The sequence below is a fragment of the Symphalangus syndactylus genome, chromosome 3, assembly GCF_028878055.3.
Source record: "Symphalangus syndactylus isolate Jambi chromosome 3, NHGRI_mSymSyn1-v2.1_pri, whole genome shotgun sequence".
In the NCBI taxonomy this organism is placed as follows: Eukaryota; Metazoa; Chordata; class Mammalia; order Primates; family Hylobatidae; genus Symphalangus; species Symphalangus syndactylus.
The window spans coordinates 104,145,890-104,169,489 of NC_072425.2; the positions used below are offsets into that span (position 1 = coordinate 104,145,890).

Sequence of the window (23,600 nt, forward strand, 5' to 3'; positions counted from 1 at the left end):
CGCAGCTCTGCCTCTGTAGCTTTGCAGGGTACAGCCTCTCTCCTGGCTGGTTTCAAAAGGTGGTGTTGAGTGTCTGTAGCTTTTCCATGCATACGGTGCAAGCTGTTGGTCAATCTACCATTCTGAGGTCTGGAGGAAGGTGGCTCTCTTCTCAGCTCCACAAGGCAGTGCCCCAGTGGGAACTCTGTGTGGGGGTTCTAACCCCACATTTCCCTTCTGCACTACCCCAGCAGATGTTCTCCATGAGGGCTACACTCCTGTAGTGAACTTCTGCCTGGACATCCAGGCATTTTCATACTTCCTCTGAAATCTATGTGGAAGTTCTCAAACCTCAATTCTTGACTTCTGTGCATCTGCAGGCCCGATACCATGTGGAAGCTGCCAAGGCTTGGGGCTTGTGCCCTCTGAAGCCATGGCCTGAACTGTACCTTGGTGACGCAGGGCACCAAGTCCTGAGTCTACATACAGCAGGGGTCTCTGGGCCCAGCCCATGAAACCACTTTTCCCTCCTAGGCCTCTGGGTCTGTGATGGGTGTGGCTGTCATGAAGGTCTCTGACATGTCCTGGAGAGATTTTCCCATGTCTTGGCAATTAACATTTTGCTTCTTTTTACTTATTCAAATTTCTGCAGCCAGCTTGAATATCTCCCCAGAAAATGGGTTTTTCTTTTCTACTGCATCATCAGGCTGCAAATTTTCCATACTTTTATGCTTTGTCACCTCTTGAATGCTTTGCTGCTTAGAAATTTCTTCTGCCAGATAAGCCTAAATCACCTCTCTCAAGTCAAAGTGCCACAGTTCTCTAAGGCAGGGGTAAAATATGACCAGTCTCTCTGCATAGCAAGAGTAACCTTTACTCCAGTTTCCAGCAAGTTCCTCATCTCCATCTGAGACCACCTCAGCCTGGAATTTATTTTATAGTCCATTTCACTATCAGCATTCTGGTCAAAGCCATTCAACAAGTCTCTAGGATGTTCTGAACTTTCACATCTTCCTGTCTTCTGAGCCCTACAAGTCTCTAGGAAGTTCCAAACTTTCCCATATTTTTCTATCTTCTTCTGAGACCTCCAAACTGTTCCAACCTCTGCCTGTTACCCAGTTCTAAAGTTGCTTCCATATTTTCAGGTATCTTTACAGCAGTGCCCTATTACTCTGTACCAACTGACTGTATTAGTTTGTTCTCACGCTGCTAATAAAGACATACCTGGGACTAGGTAATTTATAAAGGAAAGAGGTTTAATTGACTCACAGTTCCACATGGCCAGGGAGGCCTCACAATTATGGCTGAAGGTGAATGAGGAGCAAAGTCATGTCATACATGGTGGCAGACAAGAGAGCTTGTATAGGGAAACTCTCCTTTATAAAACCATCAGATCTTGTGAGACTTATTTACTATCAGGAGAATAGCATGGGAAAGACCGGCCCCCATGATTCAATTACCTCCCACTGAGTCCCTCCCACAACATGTGGGAATTATGGGAGCTACAATTCAAGATGGGATTTGGGTGAGGACAGAAGCAAACCATATAAATAGGGCTGTTGTGAGGAGGATTAAATAAGTAAATACACAAAATGGGTTTAGCCCAGTGCCTGATACAAAGTAAACACTAAATGTACATTATTAGAAGGACTGACTTCCTCATAAAGTATTAAAAAGATATCATCAAGGAAACAAAACACACACTTAGAGACTTTAAGGGTTGACAAGGAGAATATGAAATATTTAAAAATATAAGTTCCTTAGTTAATAATAGCTAACATGTATTGATCACTTATTATGTGTCAGGCATTGAACTATGCACATTATATACATAATCTCCTTTAATCTTTTTTTTTCTTTTTTTTTTTATTATACTTTAGGGTTTTAGGGTACATGTGCACAATATGCAGGTTTGTTACATATGTATCCATGTGCCATGTTGATTTCCTGCACCCATTAACTCGTCATTTAGCATTAGGTGTATCTCCTAATGCTGTCCCTCCCCCCATCTCCTTTAATCTTAACTGTAACTGCAAATAACCAAAATGTATTACAGAGAAATTAAGTAATTTGTCTAAACTCCCCTTTAGAAGGAACTGAGACTGGATTTATAATGCAAACTGGTCTGCAAATATGTATTCTTAATATCATTTTCCAAAATTATTCCATGTGCCATGACCCTTGAAATGCAAAGTTGCTCATTGTGCCATGTGCCATGACATTTAAAATGAGAAGTTATTGGCTATGGCCGTACCACCCTGAACATGCCCCATCTCATCTGAAATAAGAAGTTATTTAAGTTTCGGCATTCTGGATATCATGAACCAGTACAATGGAAGAACCAGTACAATGGAAGAAAGGGCAGGGGTGGTCGAAGTTGACGTAAGATTGTTGATTTTTTGGTTTTTTTTTTTTTTTTTTTTGAGACAGAGTCTCGCTCTGTCACCCAGGCTGTAGTGCAGTGGCGTGATCTCAGCTCACTGCAAGCTCCGGCTCCCAGGTTTATGCCATTCTCCTGCCTCAGCCCCCTGAGTAGCTGGGACTACAGGCACCTGCCACCGCGCCTGTATTTTCAGTAGAGATGGGGTTTCACCCTGTTAGCCAGGATGGTCTCGATCTCCTGACCTCGTGATCCACCTGCCTTGGCCTCCCAAAGTGCTGGGATTACAGGCGTGAGCCACTGCATCCGGCCAGATTGTTGATTTTTAAATCAACAACCTCTCTTTAAATTGAATATAGTTTTAGGGGGAAAAATCACCATATTGCTGTTGATTTTTTTCTTTTGCTGAGGATTGATACAAAGTTCATCATATATCAAATGAAATAAATAATAGGTCCAGGAACTAGAATTTGGGTTTTCTGACTCCTTGGCAAAATCTTTTTTTACCTTCTTTTAAAAATTATTTTTATTGACAAATGAAAATTGCCTATATTTATGGAGCACACGTTTTAAAATACAAATACATTGTATAATGACTAAATCACACTAAATAAGATATGCATTACCTGACATAATTTTTTTGGTAGTGAGATACCACTATTTTCAGTAATCTATACAAATCAAATAGTATAAGAGATACATTTTTTAAAAATTACATCTAATTGTAGTTCTTGGCCAAGTTTGTTCTACATTTAATTATTCAGTTTTCTGTATTCCCAAACACTCTGTTCATTTCTCACTAATATTAAGATGGAGATTCAAGTGGGTTACTGTGTTTCATTGTGATGTATCTGTTTACATGTCTCTGAGTAGAATATGAGCTCCTTGAAGAAAGGGACCTTGTCTGTACATGTTTGATGCACAGCTCCTGGTAAGCGGTATGACCTTACATTGTTGAATAAAGGAATGACATTTATAGATATAATCTGGAACATGCATCAACATTTACAATAATACTCAATTTGTGTATGTATATTCCATAATATTCACCCATATACATCCATATATTATATATAGAGTTCCATGAAGTTCACTACTGTATTCAAAATAATATTCAAATGCTATTCAAACAATTCTAAATGATATATTTTGAACACCATAAAATGTTACACAAATCCATATTTAAATAGCATTACTGTATAATAACCTGTAAACTAGAGTTACTACACACACATACACACCACATAAATTCTATTTAAAAAGCTATTTACCACAAAGTAATTCTAAGACCTTATAAACACTGCCTAATGGAAAAGTCTGGAGATCGGAGCCAGGCAAAAAAATCTGCATTTCGGCTGTCTAGCACTACCTGAGTGACTTCGGCTGCTTCTTTCCGAACCTTAATTTTCCGTGATGTGGAGACATTTAATACCACCTTTAGGGAACTGGCTTAAGGACTGGAGGTAATAACGTATGTGAAGGGCTGATGAATGTTTGCAGTTACACTGTAGTCTCTCTGCAGTGAGTTCCTCGGTTGCAAACTAAGGGTTTTTTTGCTTGTTTGTTTTACACATTATGAGTCTTTTACAGTCAGGAAAACTACACGGATCTCAACTTTGGCAATTCAGAGAGTCCGAATAACATGGTAGAGACCAAAAAAAAAAAAAAAAATCACCTCTATAACTCGGAAAAAGAGCTAAACCCGCAGGAAGAGCTGGGCCGACCTCCAGTATCCCAGCATTCCTCGCGCTGCTACCGTATTCTTTCCCCGAGTCTCTATGGTAGCGTCAGCGTCGGAGGCGGCAGTGACGGTGGCGTTTCCTTGAGGAAGAGTGAAGGTTCCAACTTTTCTGCTGGTCTGTGAGGTGTTGGGCGCGGATAGTCGAGATGTCAGAGAAAAAGCAGCCGGTAGACTTAGGTCTCTTAGAGGAAGACGACGAGTTTGAAGAGTTCCCTGCTGAAGGTAACCGCTGGGCCTCGGTTTCTGTGCCGCGCGGACGGTGACTCAGGCCTCCGTGTGGAGGTGGCTTGGGCGCTCGGGCCCAGCTGGGGGCACCGGCGGGAAGTTTGGACTCCGAGGGCCGGCACTCGAGGCGCTAAAGCTCACCCCTCAGTGGCGCCCCAGATTCGGGTTTGGGGTGTCGCGCTGGGACTCACTGGCGAGGCCCAATGGCTTCGGCTTCCTCACTGGGAGGAGCCACCGTGAGTCTGGACCCATAGCCCCGCGTCTGTGATGGTTGATCCGTTTACTGTTCATCTGGGTTACTCACCACTTAAACTTAGTTCAAGTGTACATAACCTCTTTTTCTTTTCTTTTTGTTTTAGCAGTCTTTGTCTTTAAACCTTTCCAGAATTGAATTGTAGTTACGCTAATGCTGCTTAACTTTTAGGATGTTACAAATGAAGCCTCATTAGGTAGGATAGGAGGGTAAGATACTGGGTGCTTAATACACATTATTGCCTTATTCCTGTTCCTCACCATTTTGATCACTTAACTGTGACCTAACTTAATGCTTTATAAGACCCTAAAACTTGCCGGGTATGGTGGCTCACGCCTGTAATCGCAGCAGTTTGGGAGGCAGAGGCAGGAGGATCACATGAAGTCAGGAGTTCAAGACCAGCCTGGGCAACATAGCGAGACCCTGTCCCTACAAAAATAAAATATTTTTTAAAAAGAACCTAAACCTTATACATTTTTTTTTTAGCTTCAAAACTAAAGACCTGGTTTTCTTCATTGTAGGTAATAGCAAATTGCTAACATTTATTGAGTGGCTGCTGTTTTCAGGAACTTGTCTAAGTGTTTTACTTGTAATAGCATATTCCACTTTCATAAATATAAGAAGTAGGCCTCAGTATTGCCATTCTTCAGATAAACTGAAGCTCGGAATGGTTAAGAAACGTTCCTGATGTCTCATAAGTAGTTAAAAATAATAGAACTGGAACTGGGAAACCTGGCCTGATTGACACCAAAGCTCTTCAGCTGTACTGCTTCTGTTTGTGAAATTGCTGTTGCCAGTTAGGTTTTCAAAATAGGCTGCTTTATTGGCTGATGGTTGATGAGTAGGATTTGTAAATATTTATCTTATAAGAAAAGGAGATTACTTTCTGAAGGTAGTAGAAAGAGAATTGTGGTTAATGGGGTACACAACCTGTTGCATCAAGCAATTACTACTTCACTAAAATTGTCCCAAGTTGTATACCCTATCGGGATCCTATTGTGCGTAAAACCACATAGCTGGAACATTTGTTCTATTTATAATGTATTGTTACTTTGTTTAGTGGAAGAGAACATTAGTGTACATGCTACAGAAACTGGTAAACTAACCCAAAGCACATTTCTTTTCAGTTCTGGAATTATGTGTTGTAGGCATTCTTTTTTGTTTTGGTAATGGATTTATCTGTTCAGTCATGTTTTCTTTAGCTCGCTTTCAAGTTCCTTCATAATCTGCCAACATAGAGCTGTGTCGTAGAAAGCTGGCCTGTTGAAGGTAGGATCTACTTCTTACTCAAACGTTGTGCTTCAAATAGCATTCTTCATTATCATATATAGGGTGGAATGTTAGGCACTTTATTTATATTATGTAATCTAATTATCACTATCACCCTGAGAATATGGAGGCTCAGAGACAAAAAGAAAAACAAACAAAACTTGCCATTATGTCCAAGCCAGGATCTGAAAGGTCTAACTCCCTGATCCAAACTTTATCTGTAACATTTAGCAAAGTGCCTGATACATAGTAGGGTGTCAACAAATGCTTGTTGAATGAATGATGAATGAACCTGCATTTAAAATGAGTAGTTGATAATTGACTGCTTAAAAACGATCTAGAGATAACTATGTACCTGATGGTACACTTGATTTTTTTCAGCAACTTTCATCAGCTTTTGTGAGTGTAGTTTGTGCTTGTTCTAAGTTTATATGTGAGCAGCAATTTTGCAAAGTGTCAGTAGTTATATAGTAAAACAAAACAAAAAGGTAAAAGGAAAAGCAAAAAAAAATTCTTTCTATGGACAGAAGACTCACAACAGACTGGTTTATTAACATTAAGTAACTGACCATTTATGGGTCTCCTTACAGAATGTTTGTTGTCTTCAGGTATAAATGTGTAGAATTAATTCATTCAGGAAACTTTCCATTTTAGAGTGAGAAACATTTTTAATGCCTTTATTTTGTTCAAGTTTCTCTTCTCTGGTTTATGATTTGGAGAGGTTTTTCTTAATTTGAATTAGTGAGAAAATCAGCCCACAATCTGAACCACTCAATATTTACTCATGAAAATTGTTCTGATGAATAACAAAACCAAAGGAAAAACACTTCGGAAAATATCACCAAAGAATTATTTCTTTTCTGAGAATCTACATTTCTGACATGTTTTGGTCTAGTCAAGGTTTAGAGTCTGTTACTATTCAAAATGTGATCCATGAAACAGCAGACTTGGCATTGCCTGGGAGCCTGTTAAAATTGCAGCATCTCATCATTCCTCAAACCTAGACCTACTTAATCAGTGTGGGCTTTACCAAGATTCCTAAGAGTTATGTTTGAAAAAACATTAAAGTTTGAAAAGTATTACTTTAAAACAGTGATCTATTTTCAACCTTTTGGTATTTGAGTTTTCGCTTCAATTATTAATGCCCTGATTTACTTTCAAGTTCTTTCTGTACTTTGGAAAATTATTTTTCTTGTAAGTATGCCATTGACAAATTCCCTAACAGATACAAATTAAAATTGCTGTTGTTAAGGCAGCCTGTGAACATCTCTGCAGTCTATAACAGATCTTACTTTCATAGGCTTTGTTGAGTCTCAGTGCTCCAGAAAGTGGATTTTATCCACTCTCTTGGGTAACTTGGAGTATAGAGGTTGCCACATGAAAGTCATTACTGATGGTTCAACTAATAGATTTTCTTTTGGGAGTGGGTCTTGGGAGTAGCGTTGCTACATCCCATCTTGCATAAGAATGTGTTTGGTAGGATGTCCATTTAATCATTTTAAGGAAAGAGAATTTTTATTATTTCTTCTCTCTCTCTCTTTTATTTTTGTTTGTTTGAGATGGAGTTTCGCTCTTGTTGCCCGGGCTGGAGTGCAGTGGCACGATCTCGGCTGACTGCAACCTCCACCTCCTGGGTTCAAGCGATTCTCCTGCCTCAGCCTCCCGTGTAGCTGGAATTACAGGCATGTGCCACCACGCCCGGCTAATTTTGTATTTTTAGTAGAGACAGGGTTTCTCCATGTTGGTCAAGCTGGTCTCAAACTCCCGACCTCAGGTGATCCGCCCGCCTCTGCCTCCCAAAGTGCTGGGATTACAGGCATGAGCCACCATGTCCAGCATAGTTTCTTCTCAATAGCCCTTCAGTGTAAAGTGCAACATCTGGAAGGAGTCTCTGAAGGTACAAATGCTGCTTTTATTTTTTCCCCCATTCTATAGCCTGTGAATTGGTGCTACGTTGACAGTTCCTCACAATTATTCTAATTGGTGGGTGTGTAATCTACTGGTCATTAAGCAGGAGCTGTTAAAAAATCATGTTTAGGATCTTTGTGGTATACAGCCTCCAACTTCTTGACTACTTAAACTGATTTAGAACAGCCTTTATTAGGAAGACATTCAAGGTCCTGGGCATGATTGATTTTGATATGATTTTGGAAGCTTTGAAATGGTTGGAATTCTAGGACCAAAGGGCAACTTAAAAGTCTAGAGAAGATTTCATTTTTGAAATCATACGGTTAGGTTGGTGGTGATAGAGTCAAAAACTGAAGTAGTCTATAATTTATTTAAAACTTTTTTTTTTTGAGACGGAGTCTCGCTCTGTCACCCAGGCTGGAGTGCAGTGGCGTGATCTCGGCTCACTGCAAGCTCCACCTCCCGGGTTCACGCCATTCTCCTGCCTCAGCCTCCCTAGTAGCTGGGACTACAGGCGCCTGCCACCACGCCCGGCTAATTTTTTTTGTAGAGATGGGGTTTCACCGTGTTAGCCAGGATGGTCTTGATCTCCTGGCCTCGTGATCTGCCCACCTCGGCCTCCCAAAGTGCTGGGATTACAGGCGTGAGCCACCATGCCCAGCCTAATTTATTTAAAACTTTGACTACTTTTTCATATCAAATTATTGAAAGAGTGTTAAAAAATATTATTAGTTTCTCTGACAATTAGATGTGGATTCTAGTAAAAGAGGGAAGAGCACAAGTGCTGCTTTAGATTCTTTTATTCTCTTCCTATGCCAGAATTGAAAGGTTTTTTTTTTTTTTGAGAGAGAGAAGCTTTTTTAGAATATTTAGAATGAAATTGAGTTTGCCTGCAGCAGCAATAGCATTTACAAGAGTGATATTATACTAAGTATTCTATACTTTTTCTGTATTAGGTGAAATTGCTATATAGTCTGAAGAAATCAGGAGCAGAATACTACCCACCTCCTCGCCCTCTGGCCCCTTGAGAAATTTCTGGATAAGACAGTGTTATGATGGGAATCTGTCTATTGAGGCAGACAACAGACTAGTGATCCCCTAATGCTGCCAGCATTCTGCAATAAATGAGGCACTATCACCTGTGCCTTAAAAAGTATGACATCTTACAGTGGTTCTTAACCAAGGGAGTGTTTTTGGATGTCACATTGACTTGACAGGTAGGAGTGTAGAAAAACTGCCAGCATTTAGTGGGTAGAGGTCAAGGATTTTATATTTGTGCCTGCACAAGGAAGAACTGCCCTGTGAAAAATGCTATTGAGAAATACTTATGTGAACTTCATATACCAACAGGACTAAACATTCAATAGGAGGATTCCTTAGAATCTTAAATGTAGAAGATAGATGTGACCAGTATTGATAATGTCACACACCATGCTAGTCAATTTACCTAGTGCCAACAAGGGCTTTTGCTATTTTTGCATTATTAAATGTAATATAGTGGAGATGACCATCAAACATTTAAATTAGTGACGTGGTGATAGCAAGAAATGGAGAACTCATGTTACTAAAAATTTTTAAGAAAAAATGTGTAATCTATATAATGATTTGAAGAGTACCTGTTGAATGTCCGTTTTTGATAATTGTGTGCAAGAGGAAAGTTTTTGAACCCCAGGATAGAATAAGCATGATGAATCTAGGATTAGGCGTAGGTTCAAATCTACTGTTCATAAACTTTCAGCTAGTCACCTCATGCTAGTTACTTAACTTCCTCTTTAAAATATTTTTGTAGTATATTATATAGGATAATTGTGTAAGTAACTGCTTATGGTAAAAATTTAAACTTAATGAGAGTATAAAAATACAAAAAATTAGCCGGGCGTGGTGGCGGACGCCTGTAGTCCCAGCTACTCGGAGAGGCTGAGGCAGGAGAATGGCGTGAACCCGGGGGGCGGAGCTTGCAGTGAGCCGAGATCGCGCCACTGCACTCCAGCCTGGGTGAAAGAGCGAGACTCCGTCTCAAAAAAAAAAAAAAAAAAAAAATTAAAAAGTAAAAACACAGTTTCCCTCTACCATTCCCCAAAAAAGTTATTTATGCCCCAGTGATAACCAACGTTAAATGTTTTTTTCTTTAGTATCCTTCCAGAATGTATTTATAAATTGTACTTGTTTGTATATATCCTTTAAATACACAGAAGACATACGATATATACTATTTCCCCCTACTTGATTTTTATTATTTAATGTATCTCAGGTACATTTTTGCATCAATATAAAAATCTACCTCATGCCCTCATTGTGTTCATCTTAAATAGTCTAATTAACTAGTCCCTTCTTGATAAGATATTAGGATGTTTTTTTTTTTTTGGTTCTTTTATATATATGTGTGTGTGTGTGTGTGTGTGTATTTTTTTTTTTAAGAGACAAGGTCTTGCTCTGGAGCTCGGTCACCCAGGCTGGAGTGCAGTGGTGCTGTCACAGATTATTATGGCCTTGAACTCCTGGGATTGAGTGATCCTCTGTCTCAGCCTCCCTAGTAGCTGGGAGTACAGGCATGTGCCACCTCACTTAATTTGTTTTTTCAAGTATTTTGTAGAGATTTGGTCTCACTATGTTGCCCAGGCTGGTACTGAACTAATGGCCTCAGCAGTCTTCCCACCAGTCTTCCCAGGGGCTGGGATTACAGGTGAGCCACTGAACCTGGCCTTTAAAAAAAAAAAGGAATATGCTGCAGTGAATAACCTTATAGCTTTAGGGTTTTTGTTGCTTGGGTTTTGTTTTGTTTTTTTTTTCTGTTACAGATAATGAATATGTTTACATCTTTTTGTGTGTGTGCTAATTTATAAGATAAACTCCTAGAGAGGAAATTGCCAAATTGAATTGGCAGACTCGTTTTTATTTCTTTTTATAATATAATTTTTATTTTGAAATAATCTCAAACTTACAGAATAGTTGAAAGTACAGTACAAACATTTTTCTCGAAACCATTTGTGAATAAGTTGCCAACCTGATGGTCATCACTCCTGAGTATTTTAATGTGTATTTCCTACAAGGACATAGTTACAAGACAACCATCAAAATCAGGAAATTAACGCACTGATGCATTACTATAGGTTAAGCATCCCAAATATGAAATCCTCCAGAATCTCAAACTTTCTGAGTACCAACATGAAATTTCAGATTGGGGGATTTGGGATGCCCAGTTGTGAATATATAATGCAAGTATTTCAAAATTCAAAAAAAATACAAAATTTGAAACACTTCTGGTCTCAAGCATTTTGAATAAGGGATACTCAACCTGTGTGATCTAACCCACAGATCCCTTTCAACTTTCTCCCATTGTCTCAATAATGTCTTACTATAGATCATGGGTTACATTATCTTGTCATGTCTCTTTAGTCTTCCTTAGTCTAGAGCGTTTCCTCAGTTTGTCTTTAACTTTCATGATTTTCACACTTAAGAAGACTACAGGCCAGATATTTTGTAGAATGTTCCTCAGCTGTGCCTATTTACTCATGATAGAAGTTCTACTTTGTAGTCCTGGTGCTCTGTTCTTATGACATCTTTTTAGGTGGAACATTATTCTCATTTGTTCTATTACTGGGGATGTTCACTTCAATCACTCTATTAAGGTGGTGTTTGTTAGGCCTTTCCATTGTTAGGTTACTAATTTTCCCTTCCTAATAGGCAGTTTTGGAGGAGGGACTTTGAAACTATGTAAATACAGTATTCCAGTGATCATCAAACTTGTAACTTGTTCATTTTTAAAAAAATGTATAGCAGTGTGGACTAGTGGATTCTGACTCAGTAGGTTATAATTTGTAACTATTATTTGGATTCTCAGATTGTCCCATATTTGAACATGCAGAACCCCTTCAAGCTGTCTTCTGTATCCTTTTGCCATGTCTACATTATTCTTTGTGCATTTCCTAGCATTCTGGCACAAGGTGTATTCCAAACTAATTTTATACCTGAAATCAGCCATTTCTCCAATGTGATTTCTTTTTAGTGGAGAATGGTATTTAGAATGCAGGGTCTTCACTCTGCTTATGTTTATTGCTTTTGGGATATTCCTGCTCCCAGACTCTCTAAGTGGAAGGAACTAGGGATGTACAGGAGTGTGTGTGTGTGTGTGTGTGTGTGTGTGTGTGTGTATATGTTTAAAACCATGGGTTCAGATGTCTCCAATTGCAGTTCAACACTACTGGATTCATTCTAGTTTTTTCCCTTTCTGCATTTGTTATTCTCTTCTCCAATAGTGAGAAACCTGGCTTCCATTATCTTCAGTGTATTGTCTATTTGGTCATCCCCCTTCCTAACCAATCTTTGCGGCTCCCAACAGATGCCCTTCTTGCCCCACTTGGGCTCCACGTTTTATGCCAGGCCACCCTCCCGTCCTCTAGTGTGGTGTCCAGGCTGTGACACACCAACCACACCATGCTGCCCCTCTCCAGGAATGCCCTCCTTGCTCTACTTGGGCTTAGACACCTCATCTTAGACCTGGCTCTTAAATTTTGACAGATGCTCTCAAATTGTCTTTGAGAAGGATTGTGCCAATTTATGTTTCCATCTACAGTTCACCTTTTCCCTCATAAGCTTGCTATACTAGATAGTAAACATTTTAGTCATTACTGACCTCATGAATGAAAAATAAAATTGTATCATTTTGATTTGGATTTTTTTTTTTTTTTTTTTTGAGACGGAGTCTCGCTCTGTCGCCCAGGCTGGAGTGCAGTGGCGCAATTTCGGCTCACTGGAAGCTCTGCCTCCCGGGTTCACGCCATTCTCCTGCCTCAGCCTCTCCGAGTAGCTGGGACTACAGGCGCCCACCACCTCACCCGGCTAGTTTTTTTTGTATTTTTAGTAGAGACGGGGTTTCACCGTGGTCTCGATCTCCTGACCTCGTGATCCGCCCGCCTCGGCCTCCCAAAGTGCTGGGATTACAAGCGTGAGCCACCGCGCCCGGCCTTGATTTGGATTTTTTTAAGTAAGATTAACCATTATGTTTTTCTCTGAGCTGTTACCATCTTAATCCTCAATTTCATTATCCGTAATATATGGCTAATAATATTTATTAGAGTCATGAAAGAATTACATTATTGTAATGGTCGGCCTTGCCTGCCATAACAAAATACCACAGACTGGGTGGCTTAAACATCAGAGATTTATTTTCTCACCCATTCTGGAGGCTGTGGAGTCCAAGATTAAAGTGTAGGTCGATACAGTTCTTGGTGAGGCCACTCTTCCTGCCTTGCACAAGGCTGCCTTTGTGCTGTGTTCTCTTGTGGCAGAATGAAAGAGTGCATGCTGTCTGGTATCTCTTAAGGCACTAATTCCATCATGGGAGCCCTACCCTCAAGACCTCATTCAATCCTGATTACCTCCCGAATACCATCATATTGAGGATGAGGGCTTCAACATAAGAATTTTGGGGGGGGCGGGGGCAGAGGTACAAAGATTTAGTCCAGAACAATGATACATATGTAAACAGAGTCTGGTACAAAGTTGGTATTCAGTAAACATTAGTCTCCTTTTTTCTCTCCCCTCTAATGTACTTAGGAGTTTGGATTTTGGATGATGTTTAATATTTATTTAGAATTTGAGCTATGTCTGACATGTATTTAGTAATTTTGAATATATTCAAAATTAACCTTGTTAAATTTGTGAGTTATTTGATAATTGATTTATTTTGCAGTATTAGAAACTTGTAAATTAAAAAAAATTGCCATTAAATGTTTTTCCACAAGTACTTAAACAATAATGTGGTTATTCATAGAAAGACACATAAAATAGTAACATACATTATTTAGGGGTACATACAGATTGGAATGAAAAACCCCCAAATCAAGATGCTGGTGCTTGGGAAGGGATAGTGAGAGGTGTGAACCAGGATATTAAACACTGAAAAACTCTTTGAAAACCTATTTGGTTAGCTATTTCATTGGTTCTATGGAATGAGCAAGCAGTAAGCAATTGTGGTTTAAGTAGTGTCTAATGTTACTACTTGGTTGTTAAACATTACTCATTGAAAGATGTGATGAACTGCGAAAACATTGAGAGGAAAATAAAAGTTTGAAAAACTGTATACAGTTGACCCTTTAACAACAAGTTTTGAAGTGTGAGGGTCCATTTATACACAGATTTTTTTCAACTAAATGGGAAAAGGAAATACGATATTCACGGGATATGAAACCCACCTGTACAGAGGGCTGACTACCACTTGGCTAACCATGGGACCTGAGTATGCATAGATTGGGTATACTTGGGCTGTCCTGGAACAAGTACCCCAAGTATACCGAGGGACGACTGTACTCTTCTTCATAAGTATTTACAGTTTACCAAATATCCTTAATCCTTTGTCTGGTTGTGTACTCTGGTGTACATGTAATGTTTGGTGGAAATTGCATTGTTTATATTCTAGGACATGTTTCTCTACTCACCTCTCTCATCCCACAAGTTGCCTTTCCAGTGATTAGCATGTAATAAAGGATTTATTCATTTGACATATATTTGTTGAGTGTTTCCTATAAATCTGGTACTGAAAAGTACAGAGAGAATGATATTAGCTGCCATTTATCAGTACTAAGTGCTTTACATACACAGTGTCATTGAGTCTTCATAGCTCTTTGAGGTATAAGTTTTATACCTAGGGATCAGCCAAATTTAATTTACCCAAGGTCACAGTTAACTAGAGGCTGTCTTGAGGCAAATTTGACTACTATAGATATTTGTCTTTGAACTTAGTAAGTAGTAGTTGTCAAGGGAGAGAAGAATCAGTGGTTTTAACACCAAGCTAGAGTGCTTTAGTATTTTGGAAGTGCTTATCCTGGGCTGGGACTCCAAACCCTTTTCTCCCTAACCCCAATTAAACGAGAGCAACATTGCCTTTGTTTCTCTTACCTGTTGGGCTTCTGGGTAAGATGTAATTTGGTTTCCTTCAACTGATAGTAAAGTGCAACAGCAGTTCAAAAGAAACAGATTACTTCCAGTTATGTACAGTGTGAGGTAGCAACCTTTGAACAGGGCTTTCAAAAGAAATGTAGGAAAGGGGTTTTCAAAAGAAGGGAAAAAGTGTAGGTGCTTTGAAGTGAAAAATAAATGTGTATGTATATTGTATTTGCTTGTGAAATAGTAGTTGCAAATGCAGGTAGTTTGCGGCCTAAGCATGGAAAGCTTTAAGCCTCTGACCAGTTTGGACTTAATCCTTAAGTAGATGAGAAGTGGTTTTTAAAATGTTTTGTTTGTTTTGCTTATGACAGTGATGTGTGTAAGTTTTCTTTAGGCAATATGCTGAAACATTAACCCAGCAGAATTAATTTGAAAAGATAGACTAGAGTCTGGGAAGTTAATTAGCAAATTGTCGAAATAACTCAGGTGAGGACTAAGGGCGAAATAAATTATTATTAGAAATGAAGTGAAGAGAATGATGCCACAACAGTAAGGGAGGTAGAAGTGATGAAGCATTAGCAACTAGTTTGATATGGGGTGTTGAGAATAAGAAGAAATCTGGGGTTGTGATTTTGCCCAGGTGTGTCTAAGAATATGCATAGTGGAGTTGAGATTGGATACCCTTGACTCAGTAATGTGAAGGGTAGATCAGAATGAGGGTACCGAGATGAGATGAATCTAGGGCATGAGGGCTTGGAAAAGATGAGAGTAATGGCTTTTGTGAATTTTATGGAATTAAAAATAAAACCACAAATCTACCAGATTCAGGAAGCCAAAGAAAAAACAAATACATTTTAAAAAATTTATGCTGGAGAGGATGTGGAACGCTTTTACACTGTTGGTGGGAGTGTAAATTAGTTCAACCATTGTGGAAGACAGTGTGGTGATTCCTCAAGGATCTATAACTAGAAGTAGCCATTTGATCCAGCAGTCCCATTACTGGGTTATACCCAAAGGATTATAAATCATTCTACTGTAAAGACGCATGCACATGTATGTTTACTGAAGCACTATTCACAATAGCAAAGACTTGGAACCAACCCAAATGGCCGTCAATGATAGACTGGTTAAAGAAAATGTGGCACATATACACTGTGCAATGCTATGCAGCCATAAGAAAGGATGAGTTCTTGTCCTTTGCGGGGACATGGATGAAGCTGGAAACCATCATTGTCAACAAAGTAACACAAGAACAGAAAACCAAACGCTGCATGTTCTCACTCATAAGTGGAAGTTGAACAATGAGAACACATGGACACAGGAAGGGGAACATCGCACAGCTGGGCCTGTCGGGGTGGGGGGCAAGGGGAGGGATGGCGTTAGGAGAAATACCTAATCCATGTGGGACTTAAAACCCAGATGATGGGTTGATGGGTGCAGCAAACCACTGTTGCACATGTATACCTATGTAACAAACGTGCACGTTCTGCACAAGTATCCCAGAACTTAAAGTAAAAAAAAAAAAAATCCCAAATCAACAAAGAGAACCAACAAAGTGGAACCATTCTGCCAGACTTATATTTTTTTAATTGTTGATGAAAATAATTGGAGTTGGATTTCCTTTTTAAAAAATGTAAGAATAGTTATGAATGATTGTGAAGTTATTTTGATTCTTTGTTTCAGACTCTGCGACAACTGAAAGCTCACCAACAGCCTGCCAATAAAAACATTGTTTATGACTTGCTTTTTGTTTGAAGTTCTCCACTAACAGTTTTGGTCCTTGTTAGAGAAAATACAGTAGTAAAGTGGTGCAGTGCTAGGTATTGATTCCTTAGTCACTGACTAGACATTAGATCTGCAGGGTATACGCGTGTTTGCATTATGATAACCTACAGAAGTGAAATTGTGAAAAAAAAAAATTTGTTTCATACACCTCAGCAGGAACACTTGTAAATTTATCTCAGAATCACTAGATATGGTGTGGCTTCATTATCATACTCATGAGTATAATGATGCTGTTTGTAAGTATTGCTCTTCTCTTTTACAGACACCTATGATGGTGAATGTTCAGTTTGGTATTTTTCTTTTCATGTAATGTTCTGTATATACTTGCATGTTTTGTATTTGAAGAAACTTGGTTGGAGATTAGGTTGTTTATATTCAGAATACCTTTATTGTTATGGAATAAGAATTTGATGCTCTTGAAAATTGGTGTAGAATAGAACATTTGCAACCCTATTTAGTATGAGTGGGATTTCGTTTTACTTTTCTCAAAAATGCTGTATTTCATGCCTTTCAGAAATTTTGAAATGTATGTTGCAGAGTAGGGGAAAGTAAGTATTAAAAGAATTTTCTAAGTTGAGAGAAAATTCTTTTTGTACTTAAATGTCAAGGTGATACTTAGGTGAAGTATGTGTGAGATCTTGGATAGCTGAGATTTTTTAAATTTAAAGCTAGTCACAGATGTAATTCTCAACTAGCCAAAGTGAAGAAAGCCCAATTTGGGACAACATCTAAAATAAGAATTGCTAGAAACTTATGTATTAGGCATCTGTTACTGGTTATTTCCAATTCTGATTTTTTAAAATATAGGTTTTTTTTTTTTTAAACCAGTACACACCTGGAGGCATACACATTGAAGTAAATACAGCTGTGGTTATTTACATGATCAATCACAACTCTGGCAGTGCATTTAGTGTTTAAAGTAAAGTGTATGCTTTATAAAGCCATCTACGTATTGAAGGATGGCATTAGACATGAGGTATATCAGGTATCATGGGTATCATTGTTTGGTTATATTTTGTCCTTTTCAAAACTATTCTGGAGTTAACCCTTTAAAACTGAGTGATTAAAATTGCTTGGTTGTCAGTGTAGTGTTAGAGTTGAAAATTAAAACACAATTCAGAGATCCAGGAAGATGTCAGCTAAACCCAGAGATTACAATAGTTACAGCTTTTTCATGTTATATATTGAGTAGAGTTTGTATGTATTGTAACTTACATATATTGTAACGTATGTATAGTATAGAGAATTTGTAAGTGTTGGACACACTATTTTGGGGCATTATACCCTATCACATAAGCTTTTCATGTAATATAGTTAAGTACATAATCCAGGTTAATATACTCTTTAAAGTATCCATCTAAAATAGATTCTGGTTTGTCAGCACTATTTTTCTTAATAGTGCTTATATTAATTATAACTGCTTAATAAGTTGTAATAGAAAAGAGGTTATTTCTCAGATTCCTCATCTATGATAATTGGAAGGATAGTATGCTATTACATAGACATCAGTGCTTCTTACTGCTTAAGATAATGGTATTAAGGCTACAGAGTTTATCTAGATTTATCAGATAATTAACAAAGAATTTGGCCAACTCTTTCATCTTTGTTTACTCAGTAGTGTCATAACTATGAAGTACTATATAGTAATACCAAAGAAATATAGAGGTATTGCTATGAATCTTTTTTATATGTTCTACCTAAAATGTTGCTCACAGTATTCTTTTTCCCCCTCTTCATGAGCCAGTTCCTTTTTCCTGGGACTTTATCTCTACTTTTTCCTTTCCTTTCCCTGCCATTAAAATAGCGTGAGATGGTTATTAGAAGAGGGAGAGATACTTTATCTTTGTTGTAAATGATCCTCAGAGTTTATAAACTAAAAAAATTGTACCATTCTTAAATATTTTTCCCCTAAGTTAAAAGAAGTAAAGTCAACTTGAAGACATCACTTAATAACTATTGAAATAACATTTTGAATCAAATCATAATTAGATGAAAAATTTTGTTTCTTAAAAGATAGTTGCTTTAAAAGATAAGGCTCTACAGTATTTTTCAAAGACTTAAAAGGTTCTCAGAAAAGTGTAAAATACTATCTAATATTTCTGGCTTGAATCTTTTGACACATGATTATTTCCTTTTTAGGGACCAATGCAGATGGAAGCGACCTACTTAACAGTTTAGGAAGCTGGTTAGTTGGAAGTGGTTCAAGCTGAGTAGAATCTGCTTGTTGTCTTACAACCTTGAAACAGTTCTGTTGTGATTTTGAGTTATGTCACCCCCTTTACTCAAGAACATAGTATCTAGTCTTTATTTAAATTATTTTTTGTAACATAAAACTCCATTAGATATCTTTATAAAGACTCCTTAAAATAACTATCAGATAGGTAATTTCTCTTTACAGGCTCAACCCACATAGCATATTTAGAGCTTGAGATTTGAGGTTAGAGAATAGTGGTAATACATATGTACTTTCTCACCATTCTAAACAAAAGCTGAAATCTCAATCTAAACCTCCCCTCTACCACTACCAAAGGGAGGAAGAAAATCTAGAAAACTAAAAACTATAATATTATTCTTTATGCATATTTATGTTTATTCTTCCTTTAAAAATATAAATTTTGTATCAGTTATATTAGGCAGATACTAGTGATGGCTTACAGTTTGGTCTACTTTTAAATATTTGTATATAAGTTATCCTTATGTTTTGCAGTTTTGAATTTCACACTGGTATCTTCCTGCCACTCAACTTGCTTTAGGGTTGTTGGTGTTGTGTTTTGAAAGATTGTGAAGTCGACCTTCTAAAAATGAGTTCAAAGAAAAATCAGTAAAGTAAATATCCTCCTGAAATTGTAAGTTTCCATGGCAAGTAGAATTTTTTTGTATTAACTTCTCTTTTAGATTATCTGCAAACTCAAGAATTGAGAGAACTAGACAGCATAAGCTCAGATTTAAGGAAGATACCAGTTTTCATAGATATGGTTTTAGCTGTTTTTGAATTGTGAGTGTTCAGTAGCAAGCTTTTCAAAATTTTTGTAATTGTGGAAATAATGTATGAGAAATATTTAGACAGCATCTGTTTCTATTTTTAGACTGGGCTGGCTTAGATGAAGATGAAGATGCACATGTCTGGGAGGATAATTGGGATGATGACAATGTAGAGGATGACTTCTCTAATCAGTTACGGTAAGTTTTAAGCCAGATTTTTATTGTAGTTCGGTATTAATTATAAGCATGGAATATGTAATTTACATAGATAATTAACCTCTTAAAAGCAACTTAATCTTTGAAATAGGTTTTTGAACTGTGTAAAGTAAGACATACTGTCTTCATCTCCTGTGATTCTAAACATGAACACTTTGTGTAATTGCATACAACTTTTATTCTTTCTGGTCTTTTTACAAAGGTAGTAAAATAGAAGCATATTTGCTATTTCTTATGCTTAGGAATTTAATTCTGTCAATGTTAATTTTCTACCAATATCAAATAACTCAGCAGAAATTAGGATCAGAGTGCTAGGACCTAATAGATTGGTGATTCTCAAACTGGAATGGAGATTGGGGTTGTGAGAATGTACTGTGTCATATTCATGTATAAATCTACCTGATTTCGTTTATTTATTGAGGTAAAATTCATATAACATAAAATTAAGCATTTAAAAGTGTATAGTTCAGTGGCTTCTAGTACATCCTCAATATTGTGCAACCATCATCTCTATTTAGTTCCAGTATTTTCGGCATCCCAAAAGGAAACGCAGTACTTGTTAAGCAGTCATTCCACATTCTTTCTTCCCCTAATCCCTAGCCGCTGCTGATCTGCTTTCTATCTCTAAGGATTTGCCTATTTTGGAAGCTTCATATAAATGAAATCATACAATATTGTGACCTCGCGTGGGTACCTTTTTTCACTTAGCATAATGTTTTCAAGGTTCATTCATGTTGTACCGTGCATCGGTACTTCATTCCATTTTATGGCTGAATAATATTCCGTATACATGTTCCATATTGCATATTGTATTCCAATTTATAATAATACTGTATGGATATGCCACGTTTTATACATTCATCAGTTGATGGACATTCAGACTGTTTCCACCTTTTAGCTATTGTGGATAGTGCTGCTATGAACATACGTGTACATATATTTGGGTACCTGTTTTCAATTCTTTTGTAAAGAAATTATATGTGTGTGTATATATATATAAACAAGTGAAATTGTTGGGTCATACGTTAATTCTATATTTAACTTTTTGAGGAACTGCCAAGCTGTTTTCTACAGCAGTTGAACAATTTATATTCTTACTAGCATTCGTACTAGCAGGGTGTGAAGGTTTCAGTCTCTCCACATCCTTGCCAAAACTTATTTTTCTTTTTTGTTTTAAATTATAGCCATATTTTAATCTGTTTTTTCTTTTGTTATTTGTGCTTTTGATGTCATATTTAAGAATTCATTGGCAAATTCAAGGTAATGAAGATTTATCTCTGTTTTCTTCTAAGAGCTTTATAGTTTTTGCTCTTACATGTCGTTCTTTGGGTTAATTCTTATATATGTTATGAAATAGGGCTTCAGCTCATTCTTCTGCATATAGATGTCTAGTCGTTCCAGCACCATTTGTTGAAGGTACTTTTTTCCCTCCTAATTTTATTTTGATTCAGCCTGTATTTATCTGTCTTGGCTGCAAGAATAAATAGACTGTCATATACTTTGTTCAAGTAAAGATATAGAAGATATATGTATTCCAGTCTTCTAATTTACTAGTCTAGTAAGCTTGTTCAAACAGAAAGTGAAATCGTTTATAATAAATTTTTAAACTTTGGTTTCTAATAGTGATGCAGTAGCACCAGCTCCTACACTGCATTTTTTTTATTGGCTCTATGAAGACTTTTAGAATTTTGTTGGAGACTGATAATAATTTTACCCGTCTACTTCTTTCTCCTTTTTAGAAATAGTATAATTTACCTTTCACTGTTATACTGATACTTCTACAATTTTTCATTTCCATTTCTCAAATATTGCTGACTGATTTTTGACTACATCTTTTGGTTCTTCCAGTACCCTGAGATGTAATTATCCAGAGCCTTGAGATTTTAAACTGCCTTAATGCAGTTATCTTACCTGTCTTAGTTTTCAATTTTGTCTTAATTATGTTGTTTTTCCTTTATAGTTTTATGGACAAGATAAAAATGATAGCTATTGAACAATAATCCTGCTTTTTCTCTAAAATCTGTTAATGTTACATCATCTGTTTCAGGCATTGGACCTGCTCTTTCTCATTCTTCATGATCAATATTTGGCTCTTAAAAGCCCCTTCTTTTCTTTTTACAGATTTCAGTTTATTTCGAGGATCAGATTAATTCTGTGTGTACAAGTTCATGCACTTTTTTTTTATATTTGTCTTTGTTTTATGTCCAAAAAATGAGCCACGTTAGAGAACACCCTACTAGCTTTTGAAAAATATGCATTCGCTTTTGTTCCTCCTTGGCATCATTATGCTATTAGACTATTTATTTTCAGGTCTTCCAAATGCTGTTGATCCCTACTCTGTGTTCTTAATCATATGTCAGAGTTTTTTTCCTGATATGTTTTTGACATTTTTAAATTGAGGCTAAATAAGTTTTCTTCCTTTGACATTCAGAATAGTCAAATTTCTTTGAAGTTTTGTTTCTTTTGTGTCTTTCATTAGCACTTTTCTCTTAAAACTAATTGATACATTGTTGAATGCTATAATTTTTACCAAGAAACTTTCAGTAGTAACTGTATTGATAATTAGATTTCACATCATTACACGTTGCCTTTTTCTTGGTTTAGGAATAGAACATTATATATTTGTGGCTTACTGTTTTTATAATACACCCCCACAGTGCTGTTATGTACTCTGTTGTGTTTCTGCCTTTAGGTTTGTGGATTTCTATAGGTATATAAATCTATTTTTGTTGTTTTGTTGTTGTTGTTGTTTTTTGCCTGAGGTATATAAATCTTGATGCCTCCATTAGTGAATAAGATTTTTCTTTTTATTTCCCCATTTGAGTCATGAGTTTTTTCCTCACTAAGATTGTTGCCACATTGCCAGTGGTGTCAAATAGAACTTGCTGTAGTGATGGAAATGTTTGAGAAGCTGCTATATAGAAGCAATCAGTTACATTTGGCTACTGAGCACGTGAAATGTGGCTAGTGCAGCTAAGGGACTGAATTTTTTGTTTTATTTAATTAAAATAGCCACATATGACTACTATATTGAATAACACAGCCTCGCACAATCTTTGCTTTAAAAAATTTGTCTTGATTAAAAGACGCACACAAAGTTATTCTTCCTGGTCTTTTCTGTAGAGTACATGGAAACCCTTAACATAGTATCATAAGTCATGGTAAAGAATGGGGTTTACTGTTTTCTGATGTTATTTGGTCCTAATCCTATTTAACAGTGTAGAGGCATCTCAGATTCTAGTGTGAATCAGATTGCCGGGGTTCCAACCCCAGATCTGCCTCCTATTTAGCCATATGAACCTTGGGCAAGTCACTTAGTCTTTCTGTGACCTACTTTTGTCACACATAAAACTCAGATGATAATTAGTGCTTTACTGCTAGAGTTATTATAACGTTTAAGTGATTTAATATGCGTAGAGTGCTTAGACTGTGGTAAGTGTGTGTTAAATAAAAACTGTCCATGTAGCAGGCCACCCACTTTCCATGTTCCTCTTTCTCTTTCCGTGTAATTACCTTTAACAGATAGAAGTAGAAAGAATAAGGCCAGTTTGTGCTTCCAGGTAACTCAAAGTCATTCTGTTTTTGCAGCTTCTGATATCATTTGTTTCTTTATGTATTAGGAGAAATAGGTAGTAGTATGATTTTCTCAACTCTATTTCACGTCTTACATAAAAACTCTAAGAAGCCAGTATAGGCCAGGCGCGGTGGCTCACGCCTGTAACCCCAGCACTTTGGGAGGCCGAGGCGGGCGGATCACGAGGTCAGGAGATCGAGACCATCCTGGCTAACACAGTGACACCCCGTCTCTACTAAAAATACAAAAAAATTAGCTGGGCGTGGTGGCGGGCGCCTGTAGCCCCAGCTACAGGGAGGCTGAGGCAGTAGAATGGCATAAACCCAGGAGGCGGAGCTAGCAGTGAGCTGAGATGGCGCCACCGCACTCCAGCCTGGGCGACAGAGCGAGACTCCATCTCAAA

At 37.4% G+C, this 23,600-nt stretch overlaps 1 protein-coding gene and 1 long non-coding RNA gene across 4 annotated transcripts in view; both read left to right on the plus strand.

Moving 5' to 3' along the window:
* Positions 1 to 4,083: 4,083 nt before the first annotated feature.
* Positions 4,084 to 23,600, plus strand: part of LOC129479473 (26S proteasome complex subunit SEM1) — a 100,176-nt gene continuing 80,659 nt past the window's right edge. The window contains exons 1-2 of one of the 3 annotated variants that reach the window (XM_055272635.2): positions 4,084 to 4,322; positions 19,512 to 19,605. In XM_055272635.2, coding sequence (XP_055128610.1) covers positions 4,247 to 4,322; positions 19,512 to 19,605 — 170 coding nt within the window. In that variant the 5' untranslated portion in view covers positions 4,084 to 4,246. The remainder of the gene's footprint in view (positions 4,323 to 19,511; positions 19,606 to 23,600) is intronic. The other 2 variants (XM_055272636.2, XM_055272637.2) reach the window with 2 other exon arrangements.
* On the plus strand, positions 4,365 to 6,941 carry LOC134735991 (uncharacterized). Its single transcript, XR_010119600.1, has 2 exons — positions 4,365 to 4,561; positions 5,781 to 6,941. It is a non-coding gene; the product is annotated as an uncharacterized lncRNA (long non-coding RNA).